This window comes from Ostrea edulis, chromosome 8 (genome assembly GCF_947568905.1).
Source record: "Ostrea edulis chromosome 8, xbOstEdul1.1, whole genome shotgun sequence".
Classification (NCBI taxonomy): Eukaryota; Metazoa; Mollusca; class Bivalvia; order Ostreida; family Ostreidae; genus Ostrea; species Ostrea edulis.
Genome location: NC_079171.1, coordinates 379,289 through 393,274, shown reverse-complemented (window position 1 = coordinate 393,274; position 13,986 = coordinate 379,289). Strand labels below are relative to the sequence as shown.

Below are 13,986 nucleotides of genomic sequence, written 5' to 3'. Positions count from 1 at the left end.
GAAGATAATGAACAGTGATCAATCTCATAACTCCTATAAGCAATACAAAAAGGTAGTTGGGCAAACACGGACCCCTGGACACACCAGAGGTGGGATCAGGTGCCTAGGAGGGATAAGCATCCCCTGTCGACCGGTCACACCTGCCGTGAAACCTATATCCTGATCAGCTAAACGGAGTTATCCGGAGTCAAAATCAGGGTGCCAAGAACAGCCCAACAATCTGTATGAAACACGTCAGACGGCATTTGACCCAATGATAGGTTGTATTGACGAATTAGATCGTTATAACGACCATAGAATTTGTGAAATGCTGAATGCGAAATCCTACATATATATGTATAGCCTTTGAAACAGGAACATACATACACGCCTATATGTGAACTCTTTGTAATCAGTAAAATGAAACTGGTCACCTAATTGTAATCCGTGTTGTGTTTTATAAAAAGTGACATGTAAAGTAGTAAAAAAAAAAAGCCTTAAATGAAAATATCCAAACCTCCTGTCACATTGAGGTATGCTGTGTTACTGATGCATTGTCCTATTTTGTTCCAAACAAGAAGTCGGTAATACAATTTGTCATCAAATATTGCTTTGGTAATGACCAGAACTGGATTGCTCGGATCCATCTTGCTTCCATAATATTTCGGGTTAGTTATATTTATGGTTTCAAACGTTACAGAATCAGAACTCTTCTGCCATGAAACTCCTTCCGGAGGTGGACAAGCTGCTATCATTGAGTCGATCTTGGTCTCACTACCAACGTAAACTGGCACTTCAGTGGATACTGCTGCACTGGGTATATCTATGAAAATGAAATATGAAAACTGTAACCTTAAATTAAAGGTGAAGACTAGTTCTAATTGTAACGGGGACCGTTACATATGTTCCCCAAACCTCCCCCAATTCAAAAGTGACGCCATTGTAAACTTATAGCAAGAAATCCTTTTATTTTAGCCTTTAATTACATGTAGTGCGCTCAATATGGTCATTTCAGTACCAAGAAATGGAAAAAAAAACGTTGCACGTGCATACACGCGCACGTGTGTATGATTCCGCACTTTTGTAGATGTCATTCAACAGGCATTTGTATCATACCCACAGTATGAATTTCATAACGTTTCCATCAAATATTAGGAAGTTATAGCGATTTTAAAATCGTTCAATCAGAATTCAGCACACGTGCATGCACGTGCTGAGCAGTAATTTTAACCACAGCAATTTGTAAGGAGTACCAAGACACATATAAACCCCTCATATCAATAGAATTTGGTGAAAACAAAAACGCTATCGTCCTTTAAAAAATGAAGATTTGAATAACAATGCAATAAGGAACAGTGACCAATTTTATAACTCCAATAGGAGTACAAAATAAAATAGTTGGGCAAACACGGACATTTGGGCATATCAGAGTTGGGGATCAGGCGTCTAGGAAGGGTAAGCATCTTCTGTCAACCGGTCACAACTGCCGTGAGCCCCAGCCCTAACCCTTGATAAGATAAATAGAGTAAACCAAAGTCAAAGTCAGGGTGATAAGAATGACCTAGCAGTCGATATGAAACACGTCAAACAACAATTAACCCAATGATAAGTTGACGATGGAGAAGCTGAAATCATCTCATTTGTCAGAAAGTGGAGTTGTTATATTACCGTTATCATTTATTTTCAATAAAATATCAAACTATGAAGCATGGAGGAATTTGTTGTGTCTTTTATCTCGAGTTCATAGGGATATATCCAATCGACACATGAGAGAAAATGATTATTCGTGCAAGATAAAACGTCGCCGCTATATATAATTGTCGAGTTGAAGGCCACATCAAGAGAGTTTTCTTCTCAAGTAGCTTTTAAAGAAACTCTGCTTTATCAGAATATAAGAACAGTACAGCAAACGAAGGAGCACAATTTGTGTCCATGGGAATTCCAACTGATTGTTGGAAGACTTAATCACCAAAGACTACGAAGATATTGTCAATTAGGACGTTCATAATATTTTTAGCTCAACTTCAGAATGTGGATGGAATCGGAGTGGCGTTTTAAAAAGTGATTTTTTAATGGATGATCACTAGATACGAAGTTTTCCGTTCTCCATTTTGGTTGAAATTATTATTGAATTGAAGTACAGTGTTCATAATGTAAAATCATAGTGGTGTTTTTTTGATGACTGTTCACAAATGAGGAATATTTACTTGTTCCGTGTTATTTTGTATTGAACAACTGTGTATGATGTCAAAACGCCAGGGCCCGATTTTTCGAAAACTGGTTAACTTTAATACAGTGGTTAAGTTTAAGGTAGTGTTTACTCCTAACCAAGTGATCAGCTAACGCAATGGTTAAATTCTGTTTTTGAAAAGCAATTTAACACAATGATTAGTTAACAGTCTTAGCCGAGTTGACCACTTGTTCATCATTTGATTACCCATAATGCACATTTACTTCCTATGTAAAAATAAGAATTTAGGTTTGGATAAAAGTCTTGTTTATGGGAGATTAGTTGTTGAAGTGTTCATGTATTGGTTAGTTTCGAAATACACGACAACGACTGTGGGCCATACATTTATGCTTATATACATACATTCATTCATTAATCAATGCAATTTGAATAATCATGGAGGCATTAGTGCATTGTATAATGATATATACCAGGCCCATGCCTAATTGGGAAAAATGGTGCTTATGTTTTAGAAAACAGGCTCATTGCATAGTTTATCAAAGTGGAGAGTATGGGAGTCGGACAAGTTGACTTCACAATTGCCTGAAAATGCTTGACAAGCCAATGCAAAATGATATATACACACACCTCTAAAATGAGTTTTGTCCTGTCCGAACCGAAAATCCTAATTTGCGTGATTTGGGGGGGGGGGGGATATCCTTTATCAGTACAATACACGGGTTCAATCCATCAATTCAAGCTTGCATTTCAACTACCAATCACTAGCGCTATGATATGAAAAGGCGGGGTAGAGGAAGGGGGGATTCAGATTTTGCATGTAAAAATAACAGAAAACATACGTTATCAAAAGCAGAGGTGCTACATGTCTTGAAAATCAATATAACAAATAAAGCATATGTTTTCTACATTTTTTTATTCATAATCCGACAAAATTTGTTGGACGGGTTTAACGACGATGCAATGAAAATATCTAAATTTCTGAAAACATTTGAAGTTCTTTTTTTTATACTCTTAGTCTGCCCCCCCCCCCCCCTCCAAACAGTTAAAGATATTTGGTTGAGCATCACTCAAAAGACATTATTTGTCGAAATGCGCATCTGGTGCATCAAAATTGGTACAGTATGTTTTACAGGAAGAAAATGATAGATTAATTTACCTTATGATAGCCTGTTCACATACACATCTATAACATTTAATATCTATGTTTTTATGCATGTATTCATTTTATTATTCTTTTTGTTTAAAACATAATTCTTCATCCACCACTCCATTTCTACTAAGGGAGACTAATCTGAAATACCAACAATGAAAAACACTTCTTCTTAAATTTGTGTTAACAACTATTCTGTATTAGCCTGAATTGAATATTGTTCATATTAGATAACCTTAAAAAAGAAAATATGTAAGTTTCATGCATGCAAATCTTCATTTGAATCAATTTTTAATGATACAACCGATTTTCAAAAGGGGAAGGCCAGTGCAGATTTTGTTCAGATGACCTAAGGGCCAATTTGACATTTGTAAGCCATAAAATACGTATTTTTTTTTATTGATACCCCTCCCCTTATTGAAAGTTTATGATGAAAGTATCTATGTATATACGTGTAAGATTTTCATGATATTGCCACTGACAGAAAAGTGTAACACCATCACCCAACGGTACTAGTTTTTCCATTAGCTGTTCACCAAGGTAAATTTCATGAGATTTGACGAATATATCAATTTATGACAACATAAACAACACACCGTCATAGTTCAGCATCATTACACACCTACAAATGTCTGAGCCTTTGAAATTTTCATTTTTTTGGTATGAGGTGGACAGAGAATGAAGTTGCCGGCCATTTTAATCACTGTGTTAAGACTGAACACAGGTACAATATACAAGATTGCGCGTTGGGCAAACACGAACCTCTTGGCACATAAGAGGCAGGATCAGGTGTCTTGGAGGAATAAGCATTTTTTATGGTAAATATGTTTATCTTATTTGCAAATACAACCTATCATTAGGTCTGTCATGCTACTAATTGTTACAATGTTTCTTTACAAAAACGGTTCAGATGATGACACAATGTATATCATTATTCCATTTTCTCTGATTCTCATTTAATTATTCTAGAGTGTTAAAACTCTTTCCAGTTAATAAATGTGTCATACATGATTGCTTATTAACCATGGGATCACTGTAGTGCAAAAAGCATCTTATGTTTTAGAAATATATAACTGAAGAAAGTGACACTATACACTACCTAACGTCAGAGACTCCGATACAGCACCCACGGCATTGGCAATGATACAGGTATACTTCCCGGCGTCGTCTGTTGTAGGTGATGCAATGGTTAGATACCTGTCATCTATACCCCCGCCGATATATTTTGAGTGATCAGTAACCACAACTTCTCCGTTTTTCGTCCAGGCGATATGATGAACATTTGGAGAGGAACCTGTGACTTCGTACTCGTAATGTAGTGTTATTCCCTCCAATCCTGTGCTGACTTTCACTGGCTGGAGGACTGGCGAATCTACAGCAAAACACAGTAACAAAATTGTACGAAATATCTGAAAAGGTGAAGAAAGGAAACATTTAACAATCTCTTTTACGATCATTTCGGTTGATCTACAACAAAATATAGCAACAAACTTAAAGCAATGATCTAAAAGAATAGTTATCAATCTTCCTAACAACCGTCATTATACATCATTATTGTGTTAAAACTGAAACCAGATAACACAATTACCCCCTGTAGCGACCAGGAAGATGGAATTGCTAGTAACTTTTAGATTTTGGCGGCAAAGAACGGCTTGGTAATCCCCCTCGTCTTTCTTGGACACCTTATGTATCACCAGCTGTCTATCATTGCTGTCTTTGTATTTATCTGCACTGATGTCTATTTGTTCTGTGATGTTCCCTCTCAATCTCTGCCACATGACAGACCAAGGAATGGTCGTTGATGAACTTTCTACATCAACTTTAAAACATGCTACTCCCCAGCTGGTAACATTATTTTCACCATGTATTGATATTTTAGGGACTCCTAAGCAAAGAAAAATATGAGACGTAAAGTCCACACAACAAATGGAAATCAAAGGCAATATATTGATAATGCGACACGTCAATGTTTCGTACCAATTGTAGTGAGATTGTTTTATTCAAATAATGTAATTATTGTGTCAAATGCTCCTCAATGACTGAATTGTGGACTATATATGTATTACTAATTAATTCTGAAATTATTACTGTGAGAAAGGCTTTGCAATATCTTATAGTTATAAGCGTACCAGGCATAGACTTTTAAAGTTTTTCAAATCTGGGATAAACACTCCTAGGAGTCTGAATAAGACATTAGCAAATTATAGACACATCTAGTGACATATCGATGGACAGAAAATGATCGTTGTGTATATTAAACTTGAAATGCAACTAACTCTAACCCTTACGCTATTTACAGCTAACAAGAAAGACATAAACTTTTACCGACCTTCATTTTCTGAGTTCTTTAAAAGATACATCATTCCTTCTAGTAGTTGTCTGTACTTCTCCATGTCCTCCGAACCTAACTCTAAGTCCTTGATCTTTGCTAGGTCTTTCTCATAGTTTACCGAAAAACCTTGTTGCAGGATCCATGTCTGTGTTCTCTTTATAACAGTTTCTATATCGTTCCATCGAGATTCGGACTCCATATCAGTGACATTCGAGGACTCGCAATGTCCATAAACATTGTTTCTGAAATCTCTAAGCCGCTCAATGTCGTCACCGATTTGTATCGCCGTGTGGGAGGGTGCCTTTCCCCATCCCAGTGTTGGCTTTAGATTTGGACATAAATTACGTATCAGAGTATATAACAATGATACATCAAACTTGCTGTAGTCTGGAACATCTGGTGCTGCTACATAACAAAGTCGTTGTTGATCCGGTCTCAGTTTTTGACGTCCACTCGTCAACTCAGAACAGTATGATATGGCATTGTACAGGTCTTTGGGTTTGATCTGACTTTTCAGAATGTCTTTCAACACCAATTTTATCAAATCCACACAGATTATCGCCAGACGGGTAAAGTTGTGCTGATGAGATGTCAAACTTTTAGAAGACATGGTTACTCTTTATCCATCGACCATAATCGATATCAAGCAGTCCGAGAACATGGTAGTTTGAGTACTGTGAGTGCTGTTTCTAAATGAAAAATACACATATTATGATAGAAGAGAAAGAAACATCATACCCTTTATCAATAGATTTATTATGTGACGTCTATATTAAAAGGCAACAATCTTATTTCTAATTTCTACATGATTTTCTCAATACGACTTTCATCACTAAGTGTAGTTATTGGGGATGACAGTGAGACAATCAAGAAAATGTTATTCCTGTACCCGCGGTATTTTATAATTGTGTTTTCGTTAGGTGGTGCTGTATATCTACAGTATGAATACAAGCAAAGCCGCAAAACCATGTCAGTTATCAAGTTGATGATCTAAGCGACTGGACAGACGGCTGATGAAAGGTAATTCAGGATTGGAATTAATGAATTCATTTGAAGCTTTAGACGTGGCTGAACAAGCCTTTCTTAGCTTTAAGTTTTATAACTAAATACGAAGGCGAGAGCCAAAAGGAGTTGAGCTTTGAGGCGGTATCCGAATCAGAGCTTCCAAGAGGGAGTAGTCCGATTGCGCCGATCGAGCTGTAGGAGCTGATCACGCAAGAGCAAAATTAATTGTACGTAATTGATTAAAGACAAGTAATCTCAACACTTATCTTTAAATTTTACGTAATCACATATATCTATATTTTGAAACAGTCAGGTCCTCAGAAAGTTAAATGAGGGATTCAACCGCCTTTGCGTAGAGTAATTATGATATAGGGTTGCACGCTACAACAGCAATGAGACGCTTCATAAGATATGAATCATGTTAACAATAAAATAACATCACAATACCGTACACTACTATTTTCCCAACTACAATAATATTTGTTATTTGTAATTTTAAATGTGTATGTGTTTTAAAGATACCTATTTTACACTCTTAAATAATATTCAAACTTCACTGCCGGTAATATTGTAGCTTTCGACAGTTTATTAAATGAAAGATGTAGAATGAATAATGGTGAGAAAAGAAATACTACATATATGAATTTTTATATCACCAACAAAATGAAGTGGAAGATGCAACAGAGTAACATTTGCTGATTATTGCAGTAAAAATATCAGCAATTATCAAAACTTATCAGCACCAACAGTACGATAATAGTAATGATCAGTAATGATAAGCAAAAATGACTCAGTACATTTCCCGTCCAGTAGTGGTACTTACCAGTCGTGAGTATATATGGCTAATCTGATAACGTTACATCTCCTCGACTACCAAGTATCGTCAGACTACAATTAAACATGCTTTCATGAAATCATAAGTTAATATTATAATGTTCTATTAGCAACTGCTCAAATTCTCCAATGACAGATTTATAATGCTTTGACATAAGACAAAACATCCTCAGCATTTAAAGGGGCATGGACACGAGTTGAGCTGAAAAATTTCTTTTCCATTTTTAATGTTTATAATGCTTAACTAGAGTATTCATAACGGTCAATAAAAGTTTGAATGTCAGTTGTCAATGTACATGGAAGATAAAGAATTCAGATTCTTTGTGATGTAAAGAAGGCTCGTGCCATGTTCTTGTTTACATAGGTTAAATATACTTGTGAGTTTCGTTTAAAGCAGATTTTGTTTTCAATTTACAAGGTAATTCTGAACACAATTAAATAGTTTCTAGTATTTGGCACATCTCATTTTGTTTTAAACATGATGTTTTATATTGAGCAATCTATATGTAAGCAAAAACATAAACATGGCACGAGCCTTGTTTACATAGCAAAAAATTGTTAAATCTGTATCCCACTTTTAACGCAGCAAATGATATTCAAATTGTGTTTGACTATTGAAAATACCTAAATTAACCATTCTAAACCTTAAAGGTCAAGTACGGTGATTTTCCTAAATCTTAAGTTTTATACAGAAAAATGTCTGTCGTACACTTATGGATTAATTTCCATGGCAATTTTGATAAAAATCACTTGGCGTGAATTACACGGCGCTGTCAAACTTTTACCTGAGCGATCGATAAATGTGTTGTGACGTGAGTTATCGCTCGTAGCTTATGACGTTATCTGAGACAACTTTCGACTGCATTGATAGGGTTTTATAGTGTTTACATAGAAAAGTCCTGTATTTATGGTACAATGCGTTGCTTTGAACTGCAATGTGAAATCGGGACGGGGATTAAGTATTTTTCTTTTCCCAAAAGATACTTAATTTCGAAGAATTTGGATACTGAAACTGAAAAGAGACACAAATTTGTGACAAGCCACGAGGATCAGTAAGTGACACTTTAATTAACGAGGATCAGGTTTCCATCAAGCCTGACGCATCATCCTGTTTGACTCCAAACAAAGTGCAAATTGATGATTAACTGGACATCCTACAAAACAAGTGGAGGGATGTATTTTAATTATATAAAAAGTTCAACCCAAAAAGGGGGATGCACGCAATCCACCCCTCTCTACATTCACCACTGAATGCTTTAATGCGACATTGTATTCAATGGGTTTGCGATTGGACATAAAAATTAATGTCACCCATTACCTAGTTCGAATTGATTTTATTTCTTTTATTAAATGAAATATCTTTCGAATATTGTCGTACTCATACTATATTTATAAGGGACTCATCGTCATCATTTCATTTCTTCACTGTATATATATATATATATATATATATATATATATATATATATATATATATATATCCAGCTATATATATATATATTGAAAAAATAGAATATAGTAAAAATGGAAATGAATTTATTTTTAAAAACCCATTTTGATAAAACCTTATTTATTGCGAGATCAGTCCAATTTCCAAAGCTTTTTTTTCAAGTTAATTATGTAAACAAGTACAAGTTTTTCCTTTTCCTAATATGCTACATACCTAATGTGCTACATATATATCATGAATCATTACACCTCAAAATGCTACAATTCGTTAACTTTCTGCCGTAATATATCAATTTCGCATCAAACGTGTGTTGTGAAGAAATTACATGTACTAATAGGCCTAATTTACATTTTATGATATTGTATCTACATGTAGATGTTTTTTTTAAAAGGGGGGGGGGTATAAATAACGTTGTGCACAATAAGTTTTTTCTTTTGTCTTTTGTTGTTCTTTTTTCAAAAGGCATTTTTCAGTTATATATATATCCAGCTAAACACATTATAATTTGAATCTGATCAATCTCATAATAAAAAAAATACAAACGTGAGAGTCAATCTAGTTAAATACTCTCACAATCGCTACAATAGAGTATACGGCGAGTATCTATAAAGTCTGATTTTGATTAGCCTCCATTGTGTAAAATACAAAGGTTATCTTTTGATAGAACATTTTTTTCCAATATTATTCCCAATTTTCTATGGACTGGCCCGATAAATAATTTCTGAATGAGATTCCAATGAGATATTTGTCGAACATATAAATGTATATATCCTATAAATATTACTATCTGATGGTTTCGAAACGGGTGTAGGTACAAACATTATAAAGGTTGAATCCTTAAACTCAAGTGTATCTACGGTATTTCATCGCCACTATCCACGGTGTTTCTAGAACTGGCAATTTCTCACAGAAATTAAAACGATGATATACAGGCGTAAACAACTACAATTGTCTCAGATGACGTCATAAGAAAGGGTGACAATCCATTCATTCGTTTCTATAAACAACGATTTTGGAATAGGTATTTTGTGCATTTACCTGGATTTAAAAAAAAATAAACACATCAATAAACTTTTCAAAACGGGTTTTAATGAATTATAAACTTTATTTCCAAATCTATTTTTATTACACTTGACCTTTAAAAAAAGAAATTGAAAATGTTCAGCTCAAATCGTGTCCATGCCCCTTTAATGGGTTTAGGAAGAATCTAACATTTCCTGGAATTGATTAACTGTAAAATGCACAAAGATCCATCGGTCTATGAAGAATAACATGCACGTATAAACATTGTTCATCAATCAAAATACTTCTTATACACAAAGTATATTACACATCTAAGAATACTTCAAAGATACTTTTATTGTCAATCCAGCATATTTTAATATCAATATTATTTATAGTACTTGTGTTTCGTTAGGATATGACATGGGGTTGCTACGTGATTAAAATTCCCTTAGGGCAAAAACGCTATCTCGGGCACACTGATTTTGACCACGGATAACTCCGTCTACCTGATCAGAATATGGGGCTCACGACTGGTGTTCACACGGTCGACAGGGATGCTTACTTCTCCTAGGCACCCGATCCCACCTCTGGTGTGTCCAGGGGTCTGTGTTTGTCCCACTATCTATTTTGTATTGGTTATAGGAGTTATGAGATTGATCACTGTTCGTTATCTTCACCGTTCTCTAATGAATTGCACTGTGAAGAGTTATCGTTATTTGTTAATATAGTTGAATTATCTTTCCTTATAATATTGTCTTATCTTCAAACCGTTTAGAGTTACCTTTCTTAATTCGAACACGCATTTCCTGTTTACCTGTGAGTGGTTTACGCAATGCATTGTCGATTGTTCCAATCATTCTTTCTGTCTACTTAGAGGTTAGCACACAATGTAAGTAGTCTTTTGCAGTTCAATATATGATTCTCTTTAGTATTTGAATACACATTTATCTATTTTTGGTTTGCTATTTTTGTATATTATTTAACATTTATAGAAGTAACTTATTTCTATGGAATGTCGTTAGTGTCATATGTTTAATTTACAATATGTACGCACTTAACAACAATTTTTCTATGGAAACATCACTTAGTTCATAAGATTGTTCGTTCAGGTGTTGCAGTTAAAAAAAAGTAACAATTTTTATGTGAATTTATTTTGTCTTCAGGTATTCTTTTTCTTCATAAAAAAACAGCACAAATAATGATAATTTCAGAATGCATATACATTAGTATAACTTATCAAATATATGTATATGAAACGCTGGAACCGTAAATAGAAAGAAATATGATTTTTGCTTCCCTTGTTCATAACAAGCCTTTTGATTTTACAATACACCGTCTTTCTAATATAATTTTAGACTTGCTCAAGTCTCTATGTTTAATAATCAGTGCTCTCTTTAATACTTTTTAATAATGCCAAACATAGAGACTTGTAAACCCTGCAAAATCACCGACCAGAATACGGTCGGTAAAGGGATCATATTACAACACTGCAGTGTGGTGCTGCAGAATCGTTGAGAAGTTGACAGGTGATGTATGACTATGGGGATTTCCAAAATGTTACAAAGTTGAACAATTAAAACTTCTCTGAATTAAAATGAACACGGAAATATCTAATCTTCTAAAGCCATATCTTCCTATGTCAAGAGTGGATTGACCATGTGACCTAAAAATCAATAGGGGTCATCAACTCCAGAAGATGTACCAGTGTACCAGGTTTGATATCTGTCAAGCAAAGGGTTTTCAAGATATTGAATGGACAGTATATTCCTATGTCCAGTGTGACCCTTGACCTTTGACCATGTGACCTCAAACCTAATAGGGGTCATCTTCTCCTGAAGACGAATCAGTATACCAAGTTTGATGTCTGTCATGAAAAGGGTTATCAAAATACTGAGCAGACAGTATATTCCCATGTCTAGTTTGACCCTTGACCTTTGATCATGTCACCTCAAAATCAAAAGGAGTAATCTTCTTCTGAAGATATACCAGTGCACTAATTTTAATGTCTGTCAAGAAAAGGCTTCTCAAGATATTGGGCGGACATTATATTCCTATATCCAGTTTGACCCTTGATCTCAAAATCAACAGGGGTCATCTACTCCTTAGGATGTACCAGTGTGCCAAGTTTGATGTCTTTCAAGTAAAGGGTTCTTAATATATTGGGCGGACATTATATTCCTATGTCCAGAGTAGATTGACCCTTGACCTTTGACCTTTTGACCTGAAAAATAGTAGGAATCCTCTTCTGCTTATAACCAACCCACATATGAAATACCATTATCATCAAGTGAATGGTTCTCAAGATATTGAGCGGACAACATGTGGTCTACCGACCGACAGGTGCAAACCAATATGCCCCTCTTCTTTGAAGGGGGCATAATAATCACTATAGTAATTTTGGCTCCACCATGAAACCAAACCCTTACTATCTAGAATCATGAAATTTACAATTTATGTCCCCCCTGTCCTGAAGATGGATTGATGTTTTACGACATGTCCCGAAGATGCTTCATACTAAATTTGAAAGGAATTGGAACAGTAGCTATCAAGAAGAAGTTGAAATAGTTCTATTTTTCACACATTTAATAACTGACCATTTTGGCCCCACCCTGATACCAAAACCCCTACCCCCTGAGATCATCAAATTTACAATTTTGGTAAAGGACTACCTTTTCTTTCTAAATATCCATTGCGTTACAATTTAGTATCAATAGCACAAAAGAAGATGTTATCGAAGCGTTTTACACATAAACACTATATATCACGTTTGGTTTTCCCTGGGGTCAGAAACTCTATCCCGAGGATGATGAAATTTACAGTTTTGGTAGAGTCCTTCCTGCTCTGTATCACAGTGCATTTAGTTTTTCTTACACGTGTGTGGTGTTCTAGAAAAGATTTATGAAAATTGGCCAATTTTTGCCCTGCCCTAAGGCCCCAGGGGTGTAGGAGTCCTGAAAATTACAATTCATGTCCCCCTTGTCCCAAGGATGCTTCATACCAAATTTGGAAAGAATTGGAATGGTACTTATCAAGAATTGTTAACGCACAATGGACGCAGAGCAGTTGCAATAGGTCATCCGAGTTTACTAAGGTGACCTAATAAAACTGAAAAACTTTCACAGTGTAGAAACTGCCATGTGAATTGAACATATGGAAACACTAGGAATGCAACAGCTAAACTAAAACATTTTGATTTGGGGAAAGGTCATAACACACCCTACAGAGGGATACATGATGACAGATTTAATTAAGAGGCTGATAAGCCCTGTGCAGGGTTTACAAGTCTCTATGTTTGGTGACATTAAGTATGGCAGAGAGCAGAGAAAGACAGTAAAATTTGGATGAAATGATAATGTAATAAAAATATAGAGACTTGAGCAAGTCTAATATAATATGTATTAAGACATATTTTCGTTGTTCCATTCCGTTTATTGTTCCACGTTTTACAACACCCCGATGTCCATGGTTACCCACATATCTACGATACAGTACTGTACTAAAACGTTGCCCTAGATAATTTATATCTTTAAAAAGAAATAAAAACAAATATAAAGATTATATTTCAATACATAATATCAAATAAGCATAAAATTTATTTGATCGGAATCATCATTTTGCTGTTTTCAACGCACACATAATTACCCCGATGTCTGGAGTACCCCAGCTATCATATGACATTATATGTAGGTATGCACACAACATCCAACAGTACGTGCTTCACATTTGCATTGATAAAACCAACCGCTAATAGTTTTAGTAGAATACCTTATCCACAAAGAGCATAAAGTCTTGCTTGCAGGTTTGTTTACAGAACTTGTTTCAAACCGAAAGTAGCAAAAATTCGTTACCCGATCAACAAAGTGTTTAATTTTGTCCTTCTCTCTGTCACCTCACATGTCTTGTTAATGTCCAATATTCAGTATTTAACGTTGACAGTTCTCAAATTGATTTAGAATTACACCAAGCGTATAGGGGTCAGCAATTCTCCGTGACAGCGAGCAATTTTCAAGCAGGCCTTGGTAAAACGCGGAACGAAAAAG

At 35.2% G+C, this 13,986-nt stretch overlaps 1 protein-coding gene across 1 annotated transcript in view; it reads right to left on the bottom strand.

Annotated features, from left to right (window-relative positions):
- Positions 1-13,986, bottom strand: part of LOC125657480 (uncharacterized) — an 80,068-nt gene extending 66,082 nt beyond the window's left edge. Inside the window, exons 1-6 of the mRNA XM_056147811.1 lie at positions 13,795-13,986; positions 7,481-7,545; positions 5,650-6,341; positions 4,909-5,205; positions 4,420-4,692; positions 497-802 (exon numbers count right to left, since the gene is read on the bottom strand). Coding sequence (XP_056003786.1) covers positions 497-802; positions 4,420-4,692; positions 4,909-5,205; positions 5,650-6,262 — 1,489 coding nt within the window. The 5' untranslated portion in view covers positions 6,263-6,341; positions 7,481-7,545; positions 13,795-13,986. The remainder of the gene's footprint in view (positions 1-496; positions 803-4,419; positions 4,693-4,908; positions 5,206-5,649; positions 6,342-7,480; positions 7,546-13,794) is intronic.